Source organism: Mustela putorius, unplaced genomic scaffold (assembly GCF_011764305.1).
Source record: "Mustela putorius furo isolate JIRA1106 unplaced genomic scaffold, ASM1176430v1.1 tig00003834_pilon_pilon_pilon, whole genome shotgun sequence".
NCBI classification, from domain to species: domain Eukaryota; kingdom Metazoa; phylum Chordata; class Mammalia; order Carnivora; family Mustelidae; genus Mustela; species Mustela putorius.
The window spans coordinates 44,332,881-44,356,478 of NW_025421987.1; the positions used below are offsets into that span (position 1 = coordinate 44,332,881).

The following is a 23,598-nucleotide window of genomic DNA, read 5'->3' on the forward strand; positions in this document are numbered from 1 at the left end:
GGAGGGCACTGGCTTTGGCATTAGATAGATTGTGAGTTTTGTGGGCCATTAGTTTCTGAGTCTCAAGTTTTGTTTTAGCACCCAGTTACCTCTCTCTACTCAATAGTCACGCTGCTGCAGGAGTGGGCTGTCTACCTCGTATGTCGTGGTCACTTTCTGGAGAGTGCTGGGCTCACTAGGCCACCCTCAACCGCACTCCCACCTCTCCACCCCCACTATCTTCACAGACGGGACTACTGGCAGCCATGTTGGACAGGATCCCAGACACCTCAGGTGAGCACAATGATAGAACTGAGGGGGTAGGGTAAAGAAGATTTTAGTACCACCCCCCCTCCCCACCCCTAGCCTCCCTCTGTTTTCAACCAGACTATATAGAATTCTGGAGTATTCTGTGGGTAAACAGCTGACTCATACTGGCATAGCTGACCAACAGGTTTTGCACAGATAGAACCTCCCAGCACCTTGGATGGGCTTGCACTTTTTACAGTCTGCTCCTGGCCCTGGGGTATCTCTTCTCCTTTGGCATGGGATACCCCTTGCAAGTTTTGTACTTAAACATGTGCAACCTGGAGCCACTCTTGACCAGAGGAGGTTGGAAGATGACAGCTTCCATGGGGAGTTCTGAGAACATTCCATGAGGGTTTCCAGAAGGCCCCAGTGAGACTGAGTACTAGCTGCCTGCAGCAGAGGCCAGCATGGCAAAGCATGCTTGTACTGGCTTTTCTTTCTTCCCTGTCCCAATCCTCCCATTCTGCACTGCCAGATTATATTCCCAATAAACTAGATCTTTGTTTCCAGTTTTGCTTTCTCGATACTCTAGGCTAAGACAGGAGGGAGGCTTTTATGGTACAGACACAATAGTTTTCTATCTAAATTTGTAAAAGTAGAAAGGTAAGTCAATTCAGAGAAAAAAAGGAAATGACAGTAGATATGTTACATAAATATGGCAAACATTGTGACTATGGTAGAGAAGTGTCTGAACTACTGACTTTAGGCTATTAGAAAGTAGCCTTTCCTGGCAAAATTCACAGTGTAAGCTGCCATCTAGCCTAATATTTCTCAGTATTAAGGAAGGCACTGAGATCCCTTTAAATTAAAAGCTGACAGGGAAGGATGACATTTGAGGCCCCTGGATATCCCTGGGGTGACAATCATCCTGAAGGAAGAAAAGGAAAGAATAAAGGCTTTTCCACTTCATCATTGTGCTTAGGCTCTGACAAGGGCTGCAGTGTGGCAGATTACAGGACTTTGCTGGGGAGAATATAGTCTCCAGGCTCAACTCATGCCCTGGCCTCAAAGAATTGCTGACTGCATTTGAGACAAATCTTATGCACAGAATGAGTGGTGGCTTCTCTGACGTGATCTTCTAGGTCTGCTCCCACCCTGGCCCTCCTGGCATACTGTCCACAATGTTAGGCTTCCTGGCCACCCACAGGAAGTGGCTGTTTGGGCTATGGTGCATCTTCAAACTGAGATAAACCCCCAAGGGCACCTGCAGATTTTCAAAAGGTATGCAGGCCCTGGTAATTTCAAGAGAATCTCTTTCCAGATTTTCAGTTTATTTATGGACTCTTCTGTAAAACTTACCTGCAGTGAGAAGGACCTTGTTTTTCTCCATATTAGAAGAGAAAGGCTCTGACCTGATTTGAATGTTCTAGAAAGTGAAAAAACTTCAGGGTGCCAAAGAAAGAAACAATTGGAAATACTGGACTTTTAAACAATGCTGCCTTCTTAAAGCAAGATAATCTAAGCCCAAGAGAGGGTCTCATGCCCCCCACCCAAATTGTGTCCACGTTTCTGTAGAGGTACAAATGTGCCATTAGACGCAGATGTTCTGTACAGTGGGGTGACAGGAGTGGCGGCAGCATTTACTAAATAAACGTGGCCTCTTCTACTTCCTGTCTATTGGCAAAGGCACCATCTCTCTCGAGGCAGCCAGAAAGAGCAAAGAGAATATGTGTAAGAGGCAGGGAAAGCACCGGCACCTTGCCTCACCCCAGTGACAAGTTTGTGGCAGGGTTCAGTGGGTGGCAGCTCTATCTTAGATTTGGAATATTCAAGCTCTATAAAGCCTGGCAGGCAAGACTTTCTATGACAGGGGGCCAGGTGTTTTCATCTTCTCTGTGAGGACAAAAAAAAAAAAAAAATGCTCAGTGAGCATTTTCATTCATCTGTGTTTCGCTCTGAGGGTCAGCTGCACATTTTCAATAATGATGAGGAAGGATGTAACAACTTCTACCTTACAGTTGCAGTGACCTTCAGCTTCTCAGTGGAGGAGCTGAAAGTCTCCTCTGGCTCCTTTCCCTGCTTCATTCAAACAGGCTTATAACCTGCACCCAGAATAGGCCGTTCCATCTATGCTTTCAGACCATGGTGTTCCCAAATGGTGTCATGGTCTGCTCAGGCTGGTAGAAATGTCATCAGTGTGAAGAGAGGTCGCCTCTTCCTCTTTACATTCTGGTTCTCTGAAATGGAAATCACTAGAATTCTTGAAGGGAGAAGAGAAGTGAACATTCAGAGTTAACCCTTATCCAAACTGTCCCTACTGCCTACTGCCCTCTCCTGCCTGCATTGGGCACTCTGTTCTCCTGCCTGGAAACCTTGAGCGTCCCTTAACTTTCTAGATGTCTTTCCCTGTCTCTTTGCCAGTCCTAACATCTTTCCTGAAAGGACCAGACGAAATGCCAGTTCCTCAAGAAGCTCTCGTTAACTCTTCTAATCCCCATCTGCTCTTTCCTCTCTCTTCTCTTCTAATGTATGTACCATTCCTTTGGCATGGCAAGCCAATTCACCTCAAATTTATTGGGTTTGTACTGTGAGCCCAGAACTGTGCCATGGGGGACACAAAGATGAGTAGAATGAGAGAAAGAAAAAATAAGGTGGAGGGACCCTAAGCAGAAGAAGCGAGAATAGCGGAAGAAAGGAGCAGAGCAATTCACTGAAGGGGAAGATACGCCCCCAGCCCACGCCTCCCCCAGAGCAGCGGCTCATTTCTGTAAGTCACTATTTCCTAACCTGGGATTGGGAGATCCATCCACCAGGAGATTTGGAACCCTTCTTTGGCATACTTCCTGCCAGATGGCCTCGGCCTCTCTGCTTCTCTCAGTCCTCTTGGGATTTCCCACAGGGAGGGAAGCTCAGCGGCCCAGCTGACTCCCCAAGTTCCCCTCCCAGGCTTTGCCAGGGTCTCTGACGCTCCAGCCTGCAGTCCTGAGGTAACAGACTTCACTGCTTACCTGCAGGCTCTCAATGAAGAGAAATACAGCTTCCAGGAAATGCGAAGTAACCACTCCGGTGGTGAAGCCTGGGGTGGGGAACGCACCAAGGACTTCACAATGGCCATTGGTTTGGGCAGATTTCTGGTGTCAGGCGCCTAGAGAGTCCCTCAACCTCCCCTGCAGTGGCCCTGAGAAACCAGTCCCAAGCTGGAGGGATTCAGTCTGAGAGCACTGTGAAAGCAATTCACTCTGTCAAATTCTGCCTTCTTCGTGGGTACTTGCTCTCTGCAGAGGCTTCAGATAGATTCCTTCTTGCATTTCAATAGCAGCTAAACGTCTGTGCAAGGTCTGCTTTAAACGGTGCTGTTTCTGGGAAGACATGCTGAGAGATGAATTTCCCTTTCCATTCAAGCTAAGCAATATCTCTTTAATTTTATGAATAGACTTCAAGTAAGACTCCCCTGTCCCCCTTTTTGAAGTCTGGTGACCATGACCTTTGTTTTTGACCTTTTGGTTTTCCCCTTCAGTTTATATTACATCGTCAATAAGAAGCAAACGGCGACTATCACTTCACTTTTCAGAAAAATGTCCCACAAGGAGGAAAGAGGAGCAGGGGGAGGAAGGGAAGAGAGGGGGAGGAGGAAGACGAAGAAGGAGGAAGGAGGAGGAACGTGAAGGAAGGCGATTACCCCGTTTTAGGGGTGGATAAATAGCTTGGTGTGTTTAAGCAGTAAATAACACACTACTGTTAAATCTTTAATTACCACGACCTTTAATTCATTGAAGTTCGCTTTCATAGCACTACACTGTACCATTTTGAAAGCACTAAGATCATTTCCGGCTTCTGCCTATACAGTTGGCTCCTTACTGTTTCTCAGGGGACAAGGAAAATGAATTAGAAAACTGAAAAGAGTGATTTTTCTAAGTTTGTTAACGGCTCTGGTGGACAGTTTGGGTGGAGGAGTGGCAGCCAATGGCTGTAGTGACCCTTAATTCCCCACCTAAATCCTAGAACAGGAACTGGCAAGGATCCTAGGGCAGGTCCCTACCTTCAGGTCTCCCGGACACAGTGTTTATCTCTTCCTTTCTTAAAGGATCGAGCAATAAAACAGCAAGCTTCTTTGAAAGGAGCTCTTTCTAGTTTGGTCTGGAAAAAAAAATTCTTCCCTAAACACAACGGAGCTGTCTCCTGCTTTTCTCTAAGCTTACTTTCTCACGTTCAGTCATCCACAGAAGTTTAGGGGTGCGGGGGTGGGGGTGTCATTTATGTCTATTACAAGCTCAAAACAGAAATACTTTAGGGCGATAGAGAATTACTACCCAGTTCCTCAAAACCACTCGGTCTGTGTGAAAAAAAATCTCAGCTCTGCATTGCTCTTTTCCCCCGAGTTATCCATTTAACATCCTTTTCCTTATTGCGTGTTACTGCTTATATCTGGATCCATTTTCTACATTCAGTGTGAACCTGAATGTAGTGATGTACCAATAAAGGTCTGGGCTCATTTAGAAAAAAATCCACACAAATAATTAATTCCTGGCCATGGTATGTTGTATTTCCACCTATTACTTCCACAATTTCCCCTTGAGGGTTCCATGAATATTTTGTTGGCATTTTTACCATCCTGCAGGTGCATATTTAGCTAGTTCTTCTGGGCCGAGCAAATGTGCATCGTTTGGGGAGAAAATGCCAACCTAAACTTTCATTTTTGGTTTTCCTTTTTTTTTTGGGTTTCTCTTATGTGCTGTTTGGGTTATTTTCGGGCTTCTGGCAACTTTAGTTTATCTTTATCTTAATTACGCTTCAAAAATCAGCCCAGGTGTAATTTTCTCTGGCTGCTTTCTCTGAACACTCCAAGCTGGCAATGTCTCTCTCATATCTGCTGATCTCGTATCTTGAACATTTCCTCTTGTCACGTTCTCGTGGCCCAATGTCGTCAAACTCTACCAAGTCTCCTCTATGACCGTGATTTTTGCCTCATCTCTAACTGCAAGGGGCACCTAGCAGTGTACCTGGCACATTTTGTATGCTATATCAGTGAGCATTCTCTGAAGAAACAGAACCAGTATATACAAACGTGGAGAGACAGAGGTTTATTCTAAGGAACTGACTCCCTTGAATGGTGGAGTTTGGCAAGTTCAAATCTGCAAAGTAGGCCAGCAGGCTGGATGGAGACCCAGGGAGGAGCAGATGCTGCAGCTCAAGTCTATGGAGGCAGAGTGAATGTCCCTTTTAGAATTTCTATAAAAGAAGAGGAAGAGAGTTTTATTTGAGCCCAAGTTAGGACAGCTGCCTGGGATACAGTCTTCACAAAGAAGAGAGGGAACATTTGGTATAGGGTTTTGTACATTTTTAAAAAAAAGATTTTATTTATTTATTTGAGAGAAAGAGAGAGAGAGAAAGATAGTGAGAGAGAGCAGGAGCTAGGAGGAGAGGGAGAAGCAGACTCCCCACTGAGCAGGGAGCCCGATGCAGGGCTTAACCCCAGGACCCTGGGATCACATCCTGAGCTGAAGGCAGATGTTTAACTGACTGAGCCACCCAGGCGCCCCAGATATGTACATTTTTACATAAAAAGTTACAGATTATTAGACAAAGAACATTCAGAAAGCTGCAGACCTTAAGTTTCTAAAACATGCAGGGCTGTATGACTTTAATCTTATGGGAAGGAGGGAAATCTCTTACTTTTTCTTGTCTTTTGTGCTCAGGAGACACCTTTGTGGTGATTTTAACGAAGCAGATATACAATGTGTGCTCTGGGCAGAAATAGAGCCCATGCTTTGAGGGCTTGCTGAATTGATTTGACTTGGTAATTGTTGAAGTATAGATTCCTTGGGAGCTCAGAAGCAGGGCCCACAAATATAAAAAGTTGAGAACTTCCTTTATCAAGTCTGAGGACAGTCTGCTGGCAGAATTCCTCTTTCATGGTGGTCAGTCTTTTTTTCTTATTAAGGCCTTCACCTGAATTGGTCAGGCCTGCTAATATCATGGAAGATCATTGGGTTTCCTTAGTATCTACTGATTCCAGCATCCATCTCATCTAAAAAATACCTTCACAGAAACATCTAAAAAAATGTTTGACCAAATATCTGGGTATTACTGCCTTGCCCAAGGTAATTTGCTCACTGAGTCTCCTGAGTTGAATTGATGATCCAGGATATGTGAGCCAGCTGCCTTGGGCTCTTCCAAATTCTCCTATACTAGCTTTTTTCTGTTTTCTTTTAAAAAGCCTCAGCTTGATTTTTCCCCCCACTGTAAGTCATTTTAACAGATGTTTATTGAAGTTCTCTTCCGTGGTATGTTTTCTTTTGAATCTTTCTGTTATTTTGTGTCTGTTAGAGAGTTCAGGGGGCCCTGCCTATTAACCATTTCCTGTTAGCTGGTGCATAAGCTTGCTTTCTCACTCTTTTGTACGTTCTCATGCTTTAATTAGATGTGGTATTAGACATTCAGGACTGTGAAGTGGCAAAGATTTGTTTAATACCCTGTTTTTCAGTTATCTATGCTTCTTCTGTTTTCCTTCAAATGGAGTAGCTTTGACCTACTTTGGTTGGAGGACAACAGAACCAGGGCCTCATTTTCTTTGTATCAATATGAAAGGGAATTTATTCCAGAAGCATTATCTTATCTGAGCATTTGCAATCAATTATGTATCACTGTATATAGTATAGTATTAGAAATAGAATATAAAGTTGTATACAAAATGACCCAATTAAAAAAAATGTGCATAAAATAAAGACTGTATACAGCATGAGTGATGAAATTTGAGTGGTTCTGTTTTTTCTGTTTTCTAAAATTTCTTTATGCACATAATAAATAAGAATTCTGATTATGAAAGATTAAAAGTTTTTCCATACTTCTGGAAAACTCTCCCATTACCCCCTTGAGAGGTAATCATAATCATTAGCAACTTGATGTGTACCCTTTCAGTCATTTTACACACACACACACACACACACACACAGAACCCCCCTTTTTTAACCTAAGAGCATATATATTATTCATTCTAAAATTAGATTTTTTTTTTACCTAACAAAATTATCTCTCAACTCTTTCCATGTAAGCTTGATTATTTATCCAAACTCTACTGATTTAAATGTCTACCTCATGGTTTTGAAAAGTTCCATAATTATGCCATGATTCAGGAGAAGGAAATGCATATTCCCATGTAAATAGATACTGAGGTTGTTTTCAACTTTCTACTATTAGAAACAATTCTGGGGCTCTCTGCTCTGCGGGGAGCCTGCTTCCTCCTCTCTGCCTGCCTCTCTGCCTACTCGTGATCTCTGTCTGTCAAATAAATAAATAAAATCTTAAAAAAATATATAAAATAAAATAAAATAAAATGTTTACTTTGTTTAATGATAAAAGTAATGCATACTTCCAGCAGAAATGTTGGGAAAGCTTCTAAAAATTTCTCCTAAAAAAATAGTCACAAATATTCATGAAGATATATGTTCCTGAATGTCCTTTGCAGAATTGTTTCTTTTTTTTTTAAAGATTTTATTTATTTATTTGACAGACAGAGATCACGAGTAGGCAGAGAGAGAGGAAGAGAAGCAGGCCCTCTGCCGAGCAGAGAGCCCGATGTGGGGCTTGATCCCAGGACCCTGGGAACATGACCTGAACCAAAGGCAGAGGCTTTAGCCCACTGAGCCACCAGGCACCCCACAAGGTAAACATTTTATTAAAAAACATTTTAAAACTCTCATGAGGCAGCAGCATCAAATGAGGTTACATGGCTGGGTCCATGTCACGAGAGAGGGTCCTGGGTCAGGGCCTAGCATATAGCTGGTACACCGTAGGTATTTAATGTCTGTAAGATATATAAAAATCACTCCAAGACATTGTTAACAATTCTTTATGAAAAGTATTGTTATTTCCACCTTACAGTTGAAACATCTCAGAGGTCAGGTCTGAGTCCCACAGGTTTGTTTCTCAGGAAAAGCCTCAAAATGCCAGATAATACTGGATTGGTGAGTAATACAATACTTGTAGTACGTCTTCTTCAGTAAAACTGGGGGTAGAGAACTAAATCTTCAACACCTCTATATTTCCATCATCTACACTGATGCCTAGCAGTAGTAAAATGCCAGGTAAATATTAGTTCTTCTTGGCAGAACAGCATTCACTCTTTCCTTTATGAACGAAATCTTGGTTTTTGTATAAGACCCCCCACCTCTTGGGGAAGATGTTCTATCCCTGATCAAAGGGGAGCTCATAATCTAACTTGCCTGCTAGTGGTTGATTTAGGAAAGGAGGTGCAGAGAGAGGCTTTCTTAACAGTTTCTTCATCCTTGAAAGAATAGACATAGCCTTTCCCATTAGGCCTTGTCTGTAATTGTGAATGGATTTGGTATCTGTCAGAGAAGTCAGCCCAGGGATAAAGCTAACACAATGAGAATAGCAGGGCAGAAAGATGGAAGGAACAGGATCCTTGATAGTAACAAAGAATTAACCCTGGGGATTTCTCATTTCTAAGATATTTTTTTTGTAAGCTAATCTAGACATGTCTAGACATTTTGTTATATAAGATAGTAAGTGTCTTTATTATTTAAGCCGGTGAGTGTGGGGAATGGTGAGGGGGGTAGGGAGATTGTAATGGTTATTTGCAGGTATTTGGAGCTAACTGACAAATTGTTCTTTCGGTTTGCATGACCACATCCTTGATGTCCCAGAAATATTTTCTGATTTTTGACCGAGGAGAAAAAAGTGTCAGTAGGTTAGCCTTAAAAATAAAATAGCCAATTATTTTAGCAGCAAAATGAGTGTAATCAGGAATAGCAGAGGAAATGCAGTTTGGGACTTGTAAACACCAGTAAAACATAGTCAAGATCCAGAGAACAAGTGAGAGGGGTCTGCTTTTATGGAGGAATGGAGAAAGCTGGGTGGGGTAGTTTTGAATGAAAGCTTATGGAAGAAGAGCCAGAGATCAGGGTTGTGGCTACTTCTCAGTGGTTGAGATGTGGCAGTTTCTCACTGGCTGGGTTGTTGAGGGGCAAAGGGAAAATCTTCACTCTTGCTGTTGTAGTAAAGTAAGCTTCTTCCTCTAAGCATATATAAAATAAACTGCAATGCGTGGTACATGCATGAGAGCTTCCTTCTTCAGGGCTGCCTGACTCCGTTGTGAACAAAGTCTTCTTTTATTCATTTTCACATTTCACCTTTCTGTTCAAGATGTTTCCTTGAAAACATCACTGATCAGGAGTCAGTTTTTCTGCATTTAGTGGTTTTGTCCTTTGGTGCCAGAAAGGACCTTCCTTGGTTGTCATGACCCATGTCAGAGGCAAAGTGCACAGACTGGAAAACATCGAGGTCACACCTGAGTAACAAGGAAGGGTAGGAGGGAGAACTCTCAGGCATTTCCCTTCTGAAGTTTATGCATTACCAGGGTTTTAAATAACCATTGGAGATCATCTCAAAGTGCTGAGTTAGCATCTCCCTATTTGGCATGCTGCTTCTACAAAGACTTGACAGGCAATAGGTACAAAGTTTAAAAATGATTATGCAAATTGAAATTAAAAGTAATGTGACAAATCCAGTTTGGGTGATGGCTCTAAACCAGGAGCCCAGATCTAGAGGTAACCAGAGAAAGAGGCCAAAGGACATTACATGAAATTTATTGTAGCCAATGTGCTTGTTCCCTAATTTTGTGCTGTTGGGGGTCTAATACCCCACAAGAATTTATCCATACAGGACAGGTGGTATTGCCTATTCAAACACCTCCTTGTTCAGCAAGTAAATAACCGAGGGCTATTCAATCATCCAAAACTACTTTAGGCAGCAAGTCAAGTGATTAGTTTTGGGCTGCTATTGTTTTGGCTGTGGTTGACTAACTCTCCCAGTATTAGGAAGAAATTCCTGATCGTCTCTTCCTCAGCAAACCCAGAGTCCTGTATGCTTCCTAGAAGTTTCTGTTTAAGATGGCCATGAGGGTTTAGTGGAGTAGACCAGTGGTAGGCTTCTGACTTGTTATGAAGAGAAAACAGAATAGTAAATACAGGAAGAGCACATTGCCCTTTTCATCCTCCAGCTGTCAAGACAGTGACCTGCCCCGAGTATAGGGGCCATTATGAAACCTCCTCACATAAAGGAGTTGTCAAGTACTTGACCAGTGAGGTGAGTTTCCCAGTCACTATGAAGTTTGAGGGGGGTTACCAAGTAGGTATAATATTTTATAATAGGATTTTTAGCCATAGAGGACACAGTAGCCTGCATACAGGGAAAAGCTTCAGTCCAGTGAAAAAACATACAAACCATGACTAAAACATAATTTATCCCTGAGGTGAGAAAACCTGAATGAAATCCATTTGCTAAACCTTGAATGGCCCATTGGGGAATTTAAAGTGTCCAGTAGTGATGGTTGTATTTCGTGTTTCTCTAGGTTGTATTTTGGGCAGGTGGGGCAAGAAAATAGGCACTTTCTGCAGTTCTGTCATTATTTCCCCACTAGTCTGGGTTCATAAGAGTTATGATCTTATCAGTGAACCAGTGATTCAATGCATGTACAGTAGTAGTCAGTAATGGGAGTTTTCTGGACTCTGATAGGACTGGATTTCTATTTGGGCCAAACCAAATTTCTCTTTTTATTGAACCAACAGTTATGAGGTTTCCAGTTTTGTTTTCCCTTTCCTGGGACCAATTTTTGAGCATCTCTAGTAAACTTTTCTCGATTATCATTGGGGGAACATTTCTGTGGACCGTGACAGAGGCATGGTTGTTCATTCTTCTGAGTGCAGTGTTCTTGTAGAAACATCAGTGAGGAATGCCCAGGGACCGGAAAAATCACCAAAGTGGGAGTAGAAGTATGGCACCTAATAATACGGCTTTTTGAAGGTAAGAACCATTTCAAATTTTATCTTAGTTGGAAGTATGGAAGCCTTGCTGTTTCCATAGCATTCCAAAGTCATAAGCTACTCCAAAGGAATAGCTCCTGTCCGTATGGATATGGATCCTTGGCTAAATGCAGGCCTGAGTGAGAGCATACAGTTCAGCCTGTTGGGATGAGGTAGCCAAAGGCAAGGTACCTCAAGAACATCAAAGAGTTGCAGCTGTATAGCTTGCACAAAATGTATCATTTTTACCTTTTAAATAAGAAACATCAGAAAACCATGGAAAGTCGGCATGATAAAGCAGTTTCTGTAAGTCATTATGGGAATCAGAACGTGGTTTGTCAGTAGTAAGCAGCAGTGAGAGGTTTTGTCCATGGAGGGAGAAGAATCGCAGGGTTAAACTTATTGAACTGAGGAAGAATCTGGTAAGTAGCAAGAAGATTTTATAGCAGGTGAGGCAACCAGATGAAAGGTAGTGAATACGGTCAGCATTTAGAAAGGCTTCTACCACATGGAGTGCAAGAATAGTCGTGTGGGGGGGGGGAATCTCATGATTATTTCTTCAGTGGCCTTCACTAAAAGGACTGTGGGAGAAATGGTCTGAGACAAGGGAGGGTACCCTTGTACAGTAGGGTCTAGTTATTGGCTATGATACACACCCTTTGGGTAAATGTGGTCCCCATGTTTTTGGGTGAGTACCATAAGAGCATTCCTTTATTTTTAACGTACAAAAAGGGAAAAAGAAGAAATTGATCATCACAATATCCACGGGCAGAGGGATTTATTAAGCTTTCCTTTTAAGGCTTTATTTATTTATTTATTTATTTTCCTTTAAGGCTTTAAAGGCCAAGTCATCTTGATCTTCCTAAATAATATGGTCAAGTTAGTAGTTTTTTTAGTATAACATCTATGGGATGGGCCATAAGAGAGAGATTTGGACAGTTTCCACAATCAGTAGCTAGCTAATCCCCCCAAACCCTCATAGTTGGTACCTAGTTTTGAGTTTGGGGAAATTCAAGATGCCATGAACCCTATTTGGATCTAAATGAGGTCCTTGTTCCAAAATCAGGTGCCCTAGATAGCAAACCTGAATTTGAACAAAGCACAATTTTATTATTTTTTTTAAAGAGACTTCATGTCCCTTTAAAGCTAAACGTTTTACCAGATGAATGCTGTTCACCTGTGAAGAGGCTAGGAAAGAGACCAGAGAAGGAAGTCATCTAAGTATTGTAATAATGCACAACCTCCAGGAAATTTTGTATCATTTAGATCAACCTTTAAAGCTAGTGAGACATAAGAAGGGGTTTCAGGAAAACCCTGGGGCATTACTGTTCAGATTTTTGGTTGTTCTTCCCAAGTAAAGGCAGAGCTATTGGCTGGTCTTATGCACTGAGCAGTATATAAACCAACCAGTTAAAAAATGTGCTTTCAGTGGGGGATGGAGGCTCATAAATAGGGGAATCGGTAAAACAACTTGGTGAAGGATGACGACACTGTTTATGGCTCAGAGATCCTGCACAAAACTCTATCTGTAGCCATTCAGTAGCATCAATGAGTCAGGAGTCTAAATGATAACAACGTTAACAGGCAAGAGGAAACTAATGGCAAAGAACAACCCTAGTTATTATTTATATTCAAGCCAAAGAAACACTTTTCCCATGGATTTTTGTTGAAAGAGCACTATGTGATATGAACAATATCCTCAAAAGACATTTTAAACTGAAAGAGTTATGAGTTTTATAGGAATGCTTATTAAAAACATCCCTCACCAGGGAACTTGGACTACATCCTCAGAGGCTGGCAGTGATATGATTTCTGTAAACAATTAAAAATCACTTTGGCTAAGGTTGAAGGTGGAGGTGTGGGTTTGCCGGAAAAGGGCACAAGGGAATATTCTGAAGTAATGAAAATATTCCGTATCTTGATTATGACTACTCAGATATATATATATACATATATATATATACTCATGATATTTATTAAAACTCATGAACAGAACACCAAAGGAGTGCATTTGCATCTCGATTAAAAATAAAAACAAAACTCTCAGGCCAAGTCTGGATAATTACAGCCAGAAAAATAGGCATAGCAAATTAAAATTTTGGACAAATATATAGAATACTTACATACGGTGATTCTAATTCTTTTCAAGGATAACATAATTAATTTATCCAAACAAAAATACTGTTAGTTTGCTTTTATTTACTATCAGGATGCAAAAATTCCAAACTGCTACAAAATAAATGATGAGTTAAAATTAACTTATTCCTTACAACCACCATTAGAAGTAGGTGCTATTATTTCCCCATTTTATGGGAGGAAGTTCCGACAAAGGCCTTGCACTCAGGACCCTTTCCGCAGTATTTGGCCACACCCTGGCTCACGATAACCCACAAAAGCTCGACAGACCAAAGGTCCCCAGGCATCAGCAAAGGGCTACAGGTGAATCATCGTCACTCAGTCCGAGTCCGGTTCTCTGAACGGCGACATTCCGCTAGGGGCTGCGCAGCGCTGTGGCCAGACCAGGTATCTGGTGACACTCTTCCCGTGGCCCCCGGCGGGGCTCATAACGGAACGCCGCGGCCGGGAAGGCATTCAGCCCCCACCCGTCCACTTTCCGGCGAGCCTGGGCCCCCGAACGCGGCTGCGCGGCCCCGCCCCTTCCCCGTGCGTTCCACGGGCGGCGAGGTCGTTCTGCGCCTCCACAGAGCGGATCGGGCCCTCTCCGCGCACCCTGAACCCCCGGGGCTCGGCCCCGCCCTCGTCTCCCGAGCGCTCCCGAACTGGCGATCAGGTACTTGTACCCGCCGCCCTGCCGGCCGGGCGTGGGTCCCGCCTGCCCTCCATCCCGCCGACTCTCCTCGGCCGGGCCCCCGCACGCGCCTCCGCCTCCCCCAGAGACCCGCGCGTTCAGCCTCGCGTGCTCCGCGCGCTCGTGTCTACCGGGTGGTGACCAGGCGCGCACCCACGCAGCCCCCTGCCCAGGCGTGTTTCCTCATCACCACCACCAAAAAAGAAAAATTAAGGAGGGGGTGGTGGGGAGGAGGACTGTCGGGAAGCTTCTGCCCAGAGCTTAGTTTTGAAGTTTTGAATTCGAATATATAGTTCGGGGCCATGAGTGTGAACGGTAGAAGAGCAGTTTAAGCAGTAATGGTGTTCTGAAAGCGGAAGGCTGAGAGCAGTACGTGTAAATGTTAGAAGAGAATTTCCAAGGAAAGAGACGGTCATCGTCCCCCACCCCTGCTTGCAACTCCCAAAAACACACTTTTGGGTAGAGCCAGAAGGAATGGCAGAATAGAATCTGGGACATTGGGGGAGGGAGACAGGGGGTTAAAAGTTGGTCCTTAAAAGCCAACTAAGCTGGTCTCCGAAGGTCTCAGGAGCCCAAAATGGGAGCCCCTACTCTCCTATTTATAGACGGGAAAATCCAGGTCCTGAGTGCATGGCTGTCCACAGCCATACACCTGATTCTTGGCAGAGCCAGGTGTAGTAGCCCAGAACACCTGTTCCTAGGCATTGTTTGTAAATAATAAAATATGGAAATTACGTTTTACAAATATCCTTTATGAGTCAAGAAACTCAGCAAGGTCAGTAAGTCCTGTTTGGTAAGCTCAGCCTGTCTTCACCATTTACCCTTCTCCAGGTGCTTGCCGCCCTGCCCTCCCTGGCCCACAGAAGTGCCCTGCCCTCCCTGGCCCACAGAAGTGCAGTCCACCGGCAGCCAGGCGTTTAAAAGTGCCTGGTCCCTGCGAGTGAAGTAGGTGGGTAGGTATGGGGTAGATGGTGGAGGGCTTTGAACATGAATGATGCAGGCAATAGGGCGTGATGAATATTGGAAAGCACATATGGTACCTCGCTCACCAGGGGTTAGATTTGTCGAGGGAATATTAGGTGAGATCCCAAGACTCTAGAAGCCAAATCATTAAGCAGAAAGACAAAATTAAAATACTGCTGTTGAAAGGAAGGTTGTGGGGAGAAAGGTTCTAGTTCAATAACAGAAAAATCTTTTTCCCTAGTTGACTATGAATGAAAATGGTGCTTACTATGTGTTAAGCACTGCTGTAAGAGCTTTACAAAAATTAATTTATTTACTTCTCACAGCAAACCAATGAGGTTGTTACTATTTTGTCACCATTTTAGAGACGTAGAGGCTGAGGTGCAAAGAGGTTGCCCAACGTAAGTAGATCTGTGCTGAGAAGGAGTGGCCTGAAATCTGAAGATTTGGGTCTCAGTGCCTCCATCATTGGGTGTGTAAATTTATCCTCTCTGAGCCTCCGTTTTCTTATCTGCAAAATGCATATTGTCGTCCTGGCCTACTACTGAGATAAAAAGTGCAGGTACTTTACAAACTGCATTGCGACGCCAATGGAACATACTACTATTTAATAAAGGAGGAATACACTTCCAGGCCAAATCCCAGTGAAAAAGAGAAAATGACAAGCTTGGTTTGACTTGTAGAATTTAAGGGCCTTGCCACTCACAGGCAAAGATGGAGTCATAGTTAAAATCGTTGGCTGTGGAACCCTGTGACCCAGCAATTGCACGACTGGGTATTTACCCCAAAGATTCCCAAAGATGTAGTGAAAAGAAGGGCCGCGTGCACCCCAGTGTTCATAGCAGCAATGTCCACAATAGCCAAACTCTGGAAAGAGCCCATACACCCTTCAACAGACGAGTAAAGAAGGTATGGTCCATATATACAATGGAATAATACTCAGCCATCAGAAAGGATGAATACCCAACTTTTGCATCAACATGGATGGGACTGGAGGAGATTATGCTGGATGAAATAAGTCAAGCAGAGAGAGTCAGCTATCATGTGGTTTCACTTATTTGTGAACATAAGGAATAGCATGGAGGACATAAGGAAAAGGAAGGGAAAATAAAAAAACAAAGCGGGGGGTGGGAATCGGAGGGGAACATGAACCATGAGAGACTATGGACTCCGAGAAGCAAACTGAAGGTTTTAGAGGGGAGGGCAGGGGGGATGTGTTAGCCCAGTGATGGGTATTAAGGAGCATATGTATTGCATGGAGCACTGAGTTTTATATGCAAACAGTGAATCTTGGAACACTACATCAAAAACTAACAATGTACTATATGATGACTAATGTAACATAATAAAAATTTTAAAAAATTATTTTTTAATTTTTAAAAAATTAAATCATCGGCTGTGAAGTCAGATGGACCTAAGCTGTAATCCCAGCCCTACCACTTATTACCTCTGTGACCTAAGACAAGGCACATCACGTTTCTCATACTGCATTCTCTTGGTGATCCTCAATGTACTCACCTCTAAAATGGGTCTAATTGTTTATAGAGCAGTTGTTAGGCTTGAATGAGATGCACTTAATACAATGCCTACAGGTAGCGAGTTCTCAATAACATGTAGATAGGGCCATTATTTTTTTTGATTCTTCTTTTTCCTCATCTTCTATGTATCTTAATATTCCTACAGGGACAGCCTCACCATGTGTGAGGGACTGATAGAGAGGTATGTGGCTGCCATGGTGCTGAGTGCAGCTGGAGATGCCTTGGGGTACTTCAACGGGAAGTGGGAGTTTCTCCGGGATGGGGAAAAGATTCATCGGCAGCTGGCCCAGCTTGGTGGTTTGGATGCCATAGATGTGGAGAGGTGGAGAGTCAGCGATGACACGGTGATGCACCTGGCCACAGCAGATGCTCTTGTGGAAGCCGGCAAGGTCTTGGATTTGGCTCACCTGTATTCCCTACTTGCTAAGCATTACCAAGACTGCATGGAAGACATGGATGGCCGCGCACCAGGTAAGTGCAGCCAGTGGAGGTCATGGGCAGGTGGAGGAGAATACAGCAGGCCCAAGGCACTCATGGGCAGGTGGAGGAGAATACAGCAGGCCCAAGGCACTCATTAAAAATGTTAACTGAGGGTGCCTGGGTGGTTCAGTGGGTTAAGCCGCTGCCTTTGGCTCAGGTCATGATCTCAGGGTCCTGGGATCGAGTCCCGCATCGGACTCTATGCTCAGCAGGGAGCCTGGTTCTCTCTCTCTCTGCCTGCCTCTCTGCCTACTTGTGATAAATAAAATCTTCAAAAAAAATTGTTAACTGAGATTTCAATATCAAGGATTTTTTTGTAGTTGTGATAAAAATAGAAACAATCTAAACGTTCTCTGATTTATTTAATTATGGTGATGCATTCACAGCTATTTAAAATTATGCAGATAAGTATTGACTGATAAAAAAAGATACATATTAAATTAAAAAATGAGGCTTACAAAATACATAGGGCACCCAAAAGCATGTTGTTGCTCCTAACCGGTTGCTCCTTTTCCCAGCCTGGTATTCCGTCTATCAGCCTCTTTCTGGCATTCAGGATCTCCCGTGGTCAGGTTTTCGTTGGGTTCTCTAAGGGCTTGGGTTCGGAGTCTGATGGTTTTGATGGAGTCACTAGCTAGCTGGTGAAGTGATTTTTGAGCAGGGTTCTTAAACTCTGAGCCTGAGCTTAGTCACTTAAGAATAATCTTGTATGTTAAGCCTACCTTTTTGAGTTACTGTGATGTCTCAGTAATAACTGATAGAGATCCCAAGACTCTATGAATCTGGTTCTTATGTCATCCGTCTTCTCATGCTAGAGATTATATAGGAAGTTAGGAAAAGTGTTGGCTTGGGGTTTGGAGTCAGGGGGCATTCATCATATTTGGGGGGCTTTACCTTTCCATCAGAGAAACTTAGGGACCGAACTTGGTTCTTTCCTCCTATGGAGGCCTTTGCTTCGGTTACACTGAGCCTTTGCTCTCCCTGACTCTTGCCAGGGGGTGCTTCAGTGAAGAATGCCTTGCTGCTGAAGCCGGATGAGGCCAATGGCTGGAGGATTCCCTTTAACAGCCATGAGGGTGGCTGCGGGGCAGCTATGCGTGCCATGTGCATCGGCCTCCGGTTCCCTCACCACAGCCAGCTGGACATGCTGATCCAGGTGAGCATCGAGAGCGGCAGGATGACCCACCACCACCCTACAGGCTACCTGGGAGCCCTTGTTTCTGCTCTTTTTACAGCCTATGCTGTGAATGGCAAGCCTCCCAGGCAATGGGGAAAAGAACTGATGGAGGTGCTACCAGAAGCTAAAAAGTACATTATCCAATCAGGCTACTTTTTGGAGAAGAACCTTGAACACTGGTAAGTTGGTATGTGCATGCTCCTGCTGGAAAATGAATCCGAGGGGCACCTGGGTGGCTCATTTGGTTAAGCGTCTGCCTTTGGTTCAGGTCGTGGTCTCAGGGTCCTGGGACCGAGCCCCACATCGGGCTCCTTGCTCAGTGGGGAGCCTGCTTCCCCCTCTCCTTCTGCCCCTGCCCCATGCTCTCTTTCTCATGTGCTCTATCTAAAACAAATAAATAAAATCTTAAAAAAAAAAAAGACTGAATCTGAGTGTACACATGCAAGCACATGGGTGCTTAGAATTCATAGATCAAAGCAACCATCCTGGTGTTCACCATCCATTTTTGTTATCTGCTGCATCCAGCACTGCTGCATCCAGCACTGCCCCTCCCCCTGCCACCTGCTGAAGGGTTTCAAGTTCAGTGGCAGAAATGGTTACCGCCATGTAGCCAGTGAAGACCTCAATGGGTAGTACACCTGCAGGGCTTCCCTGTTCTGTAGGGATCCTGTTCTGTATTCTAGCCTTCTATCGGTTTTGTGGTTATCCTATACTGCTAAGTTCATGTTACTATGAACTTTCCTGCTTATTTCCTAGAACCCATTTCTTCAGTGTTGTCATGATACACAGTGTTTTGAAATCCTTGGTTACAGTGCCCACGAGATAGGTTTTTTCACTAGCTAGTTATAAGTGGTAAAGCCACAGTTTCCCTTTTTGGTGAGTTGACGTCACATCACCTTTCTTGGAATAAAGAGGTCCAGAAGCTTTCTACTGAAATCACCTGTGGTTGTGATGTTCCAAAGTTCTATCTTGAAAAAAAAAACCGATATAGTGTTTAAGGAGATGATGTGTTAATTAGGCTGACTAGAGTAACCTTTGTACTGTGTATCTATTATATCATCTTGCATGCCTTAAATATATACAAGTTTTATTAAGAAAACAAAGCAGGGGCCTGGGTGGCTCAGTCAGGTAAGCGTCTGCCTTCACCTCAGATCATGATCTGAGGGTCCTGGGATCGAACCCCATGTCAGACTCCCTGCTCAGTGGGGAGTGCTTCTCCCTCTTCCTGCCACTTCACCTGCTTGTGCGCTTGCTCTTTCTCTTTCTGTCAAATAAATAAAATTAAAAAAATAATAAATGAAGGGGCATCTGGGGGGCTCAATTGTTTGAGCTTCTAATTGTTGGTCTCAGTTTCAGTCTTGATTTCAGGGTGAATTCAGGACCCACACACTGGGCTCCACAGTGGGCATGGAGTCTATTAAAAAAAAAAGTGGTGCCTGGGTGGCTCAGTGGGTTATAAAGCCTCTGCCTTCGGCTCAGGTCGTGATCCCAGAATCTTGGGATCGAGCCCCACATCGGGCTCTCTGCTCAGCAAGGAGTCTGCTTCCCTCTCTCTTTCTCTCTGCTTGCCTCTGCCTACTTGTGATCTCTGTTTGTCAAATAAATAAATAAAATCTTTAAAAGAAAAAAAAAGGCAAGTAAGTTTCATCTTTGGAAAGTGATATTTGATACTATTCTCAATTCAGGAAAAATAGAGCTTCATTTCTCACCTTTAACTTCCTGTTTTATTTAGCAGCAGGTATTGGTGCCTTGTTTATATTAATCCTTGGCAAAAATTTATTGAACAAATGGCACTTAGAGATTTTGAGTTTTTAATACAATTTTGATATTAGCACAAGAAGTTGAAGTCATCTTGGAATTCTCTGTTCCCACATCTATCTGGTACCTCTCAAATTTATTGTTTCAATTGACTGTAGAATTTTTCCTTCCTGCAGGTCCTACTTTCAAGACCAATGGGAAAAATACCTAAAACTTAGAGGGATTTTGGATGGCAAGTCAGCCCCTGTCTTCCCCAAGCCCTTTGATGTCAAGGAGAGGGATCAGTTCTATACCTCCGTGAGCTACTCTGGCTGGGGTGGCAGCAGTGGCCACGACGCCCCCATGATTGCCTACGATGCCATCTTGGCTGCGGGAGACTCCTGGAAGGAGCTTGCCCACCGAGCCTTTTTCCACGGGGGAGACAGCGATTCTACTGCTGCTATTGCTGGCTGCTGGTGGGGAGTTATGTATGGTCTGAAAGGAGTGAGCCCCTCCAACTATGAGAAACTGGAATACAGAAACCGGCTGGAGAAGACAGCCAGGGCTTTGTATGCTCTGGGCTCAAAGGAGGACACTGTAATTGCCCTTTAGTGAGATGTGATGTCATCTCTTGTTTTTTCCCTCTTGTGTGGTCCAGTTTCTTTTCACTTTTTCCCAGGTCAAGAGTTTTAACCTTATACTCCAGGAGTTTTGAGATGACATGTCCCTTGAGCACCTGAAGCTCATTTTTCCAAACTCACCCTATCCTCCCCCAAATCGGTCCCTCTTTCCATCCTAAAGAATTCTTATCTCCATTGACAGAGTCAGCGTCTCCCCAAGGGAGAAGTCTTCAAGCCTCACACTTGAGTCTTCATGTTCATCATCTAAACTTTGACTTAAGTTTTTTCTGTTTGTTTCAGGTTGAGTTCCCCAAAGGTGGACTCTCAGACAAGGATTTAAATACAAGTCATCTACTGGGGAGGTGACTCCAGGAAGTGATAGGAGAATGGGGACGTGAGACAAGGAGGGCAGGGAGGCCAGTACAACATACATTACTGAGCACGTTACCACTGGGGGCAGTGGAGTTAGTCCATCTGGGTTTTCGGGGTAAGCCATGGCTCAGAGGAGTCGCAACTGAGGAGCAAGCAAACCAAGGTGTTTATCCATCTGACAGTGGTTGAGGACATCTCCTAGGGATGCTCACTCCCTGGCACTTCTCAGCCGGCCGGCCTCTTGTGCAAGCCACACCCAGCTGTCTTTAGGCAAAGACTCAGGTGCTTGCAGCAGCATACAGTGCATCGGAACAGTGAGGGTGATAATGTGGGGTTCCAACAGCATCTCTGCCAGGTGGTTCTACCTCAGTATCCTTCACATGTACTACCTCTTTTACCTTTCTGCACCATCCATCTCTCAGCTGGATTTCACAGTCCAGGCTACTCAGGTATGAGAGGTGCCACTCCTAGGCATGCTCTGTACGTCACTGGCTGTGACACTTCACGTGTTGCTGGTTTCGTTGTCCATCTGCTTGTCTTTATTCTCCTCCAGACACAACCTAGCACAGTGCCTGCGAACATGGGAGGTTCTAAATTTGTATATATGATGTGAATGTTGTTAATTAACTTGCCTGGTGCCTTAACTCCATTCTTGACTCCCTTCTTCTTGCCCTCCAGAGTTCTCTTTACAAATAACAGATCAGTCATGCTGAACTTCTACTCACAGTCCAGTGAATGTGCACCCCCTCTCCTCATTTCTTGATGCTCTTCCCTCTCCTTTTTCAACTGGTAGATTCTTACTCATCCCTCAAGCCCCAGCTCAAGTAGAACCTTCTAGGTGAAACCTGGTCTGATTGTTCAGGGACTGGGCCACTTTCTTCTCTTATGCCCACAGCCCTCTGTCTTTAGCCCTGTCACCACACTGATCCTGTCGTGTGGTCGTTGCATGTCTTCTGAGGACAGTCTCAGATTGCTTGTGAGGAATTGTTCTCTTTGTGGCCTCCCTGCCTGGCCCACAAGATACATTCAGTAAACATTACTTTGGAAGTTCATCCAATTGTGTGGGTGTGAATGCTTTCAACATGCCTTTCAACATGTTCCACGTCTGTTTCAGACACCTACTACTTCACGTTTCTGGGAGTGTCGTGTGATGTGCTGGGAGAAATAATGAGTCTGATGCTTTAACCAAGCCCATGCACGGACTTGTGTGAGACAAAGCTCTCGGCTCCTTATCTGCAGCAGGACTCCAGCAGAGGCATGGGATTTATAAGTCTTATATACATATAGGGAGAAGGGAATTCCAAAGTTAATTTTCTGGCTCAAAAAGCTCTCATGTATTTAAATATTTAAGAAAACAAGCATGTTTTAAATATTACGAGTATGAAAACAAAACCAACTGGAATTGTTGACTTTCAAGGGTGCTTGTCTACAGGTCACAGAGCAATGTAATAACTTCTTAAATTCCCACATCTTTTTTTTTTTTTTTTAAGATTTCATTTATTTATTTGACAGAGATCACAAGTAGGCAGAGAGAGGGGAGGAAGCAGGCTCCCTGCTGAGCAGAGAGCCCGATGCGGGACTCAATCCCAGGACCCTGAGATCATGACCTGAGCCGAAGGCAGCGGCTTAACCCACTGAGCCACCCAGGCGCCCAAATTCCCACATCTTAAAAGACTCCTTTATATAAATATTCTGATGTCAGTTTGAGAATCCTAGAAAATACACGGTATGTACTTTTTTACACAAGGTTCCTGAGCAGATTAGGTTGGAGACCCTCACGACTGCTTTTTATTTCCCACTTGATAAGATCTCTTATAGCACAGAACAGTGGGTGTTTTTCTGCAGATATAAGAAAAGAGGGAACATTTCTCCTTTGTCTCTCTCAGGTTTCTTTTTCTCAGTAATTGGGAGCCTGCACTTTGAAGGTGGAACACTAGAATTCTCTCAGCACTAACCAAAGAGCAGACCTGGGATGATTCAATCCTAAAGTATAGAAAAGAGCAGGGAAGAATTTTAACAAGTGAAATCTGAGGCATGACCTGTTTTACTTCTGTACCCGGTTTGGTAAATTGTCTGAATTTAGTGAGTAAAACATGAAATAATTTTATTTTTCCTCCATTACTGCCTTCAGTATACCGTGTTGAAGCTGCTTTTCCTGTTCCTTTGCAGATCACATAGTTTTTGGTCTTTTGATGGGGGGTGGGGAATATTAAAAACCCAACCCAATTGATCCCAGTACAGTATATTTTTTAAAATTTCAGCTTTATTGAGGCATAATTGATATAAGATTATAAGGTATTTAAAGTACATTGTGGTGATTTGATGTACATATACATTGTGTCTAGACTCCCCCCATCTAGTTAATGACCATATCCATCACTGCACACATTTATCTTTGGTGGGGGGGGGGGTGAGCACATTTAAGTTCTACTCAGCAAATTTCAATTCTACAGTATAGTGTTATCAACTGTTGTCACCCTGTTATACCTCAGCCTCAGACCTCATTCATCATCTTTTACCAATGTCTCCCTGTTCCCCCACTTCCCAGCCCCTGACAACCAATTTCCTACTCTGTTTCTTTGAGTTTGACCTTTTTTTTTTTTTTTTTGAGATTCCACATGTAAGTGAGATACCATGCAGCATTTGTCTTTTTTTCTGTCTGTCTGTTTCACTTAGCATAATGCCTTAAAGTCCATCCCTGTTGTCGCAAATGGCTGGATTGGCTGGATTTCCTTCTTTCGCAGGGCTGGATGATATTTCTTTTTTCTTTTTTTTTTTTTTTTTTAAAGATTTTATTTATTCATTTGACAGAGAGAAATCACAAGTAGATGGAGAGGCAGGCAGAGAGAGA

General features: G+C 43.6%; 2 protein-coding genes across 10 annotated transcripts in view; one reads left to right on the forward strand and one right to left on the reverse strand.

Annotated features, from left to right (window-relative positions):
- CD80 (CD80 molecule) overlaps positions 1-3,253 on the reverse strand; it is a 29,217-nt gene extending 25,964 nt beyond the window's left edge. The window contains exon 1 of the mRNA XM_013046064.2: positions 3,016-3,253. The gene's annotated coding sequence lies outside the window, so the exon portion shown is untranslated. The remainder of the gene's footprint in view (positions 1-3,015) is intronic.
- On the forward strand, positions 173-21,799 carry ADPRH (ADP-ribosylarginine hydrolase). 9 transcript variants are annotated; one of them, XM_045088424.1, is made up of 5 exons: positions 173-273; positions 14,692-14,805; positions 16,507-16,832; positions 17,837-18,197; positions 19,953-21,799. In XM_045088424.1, exons 3-5 carry the CDS (start codon positions 16,520-16,522, stop codon positions 20,365-20,367), a joined length of 1,089 nt encoding a protein of 362 aa, XP_044944359.1. In that variant the 5' UTR covers positions 173-273; positions 14,692-14,805; positions 16,507-16,519; the 3' UTR covers positions 20,368-21,799. The 9 variants fall into 9 exon arrangements, with proteins under 9 accessions (XP_044944359.1, XP_044944357.1, XP_004772870.1 ...); XM_045088422.1 differs by having other exon boundaries at positions 175-273; positions 14,692-14,809; XM_004772813.3 differs by lacking the exon at positions 173-273 and adding an exon at positions 10,985-11,052 and having other exon boundaries at positions 14,692-14,809.
- Positions 21,800-23,598: the final 1,799 nt, after the last annotated feature.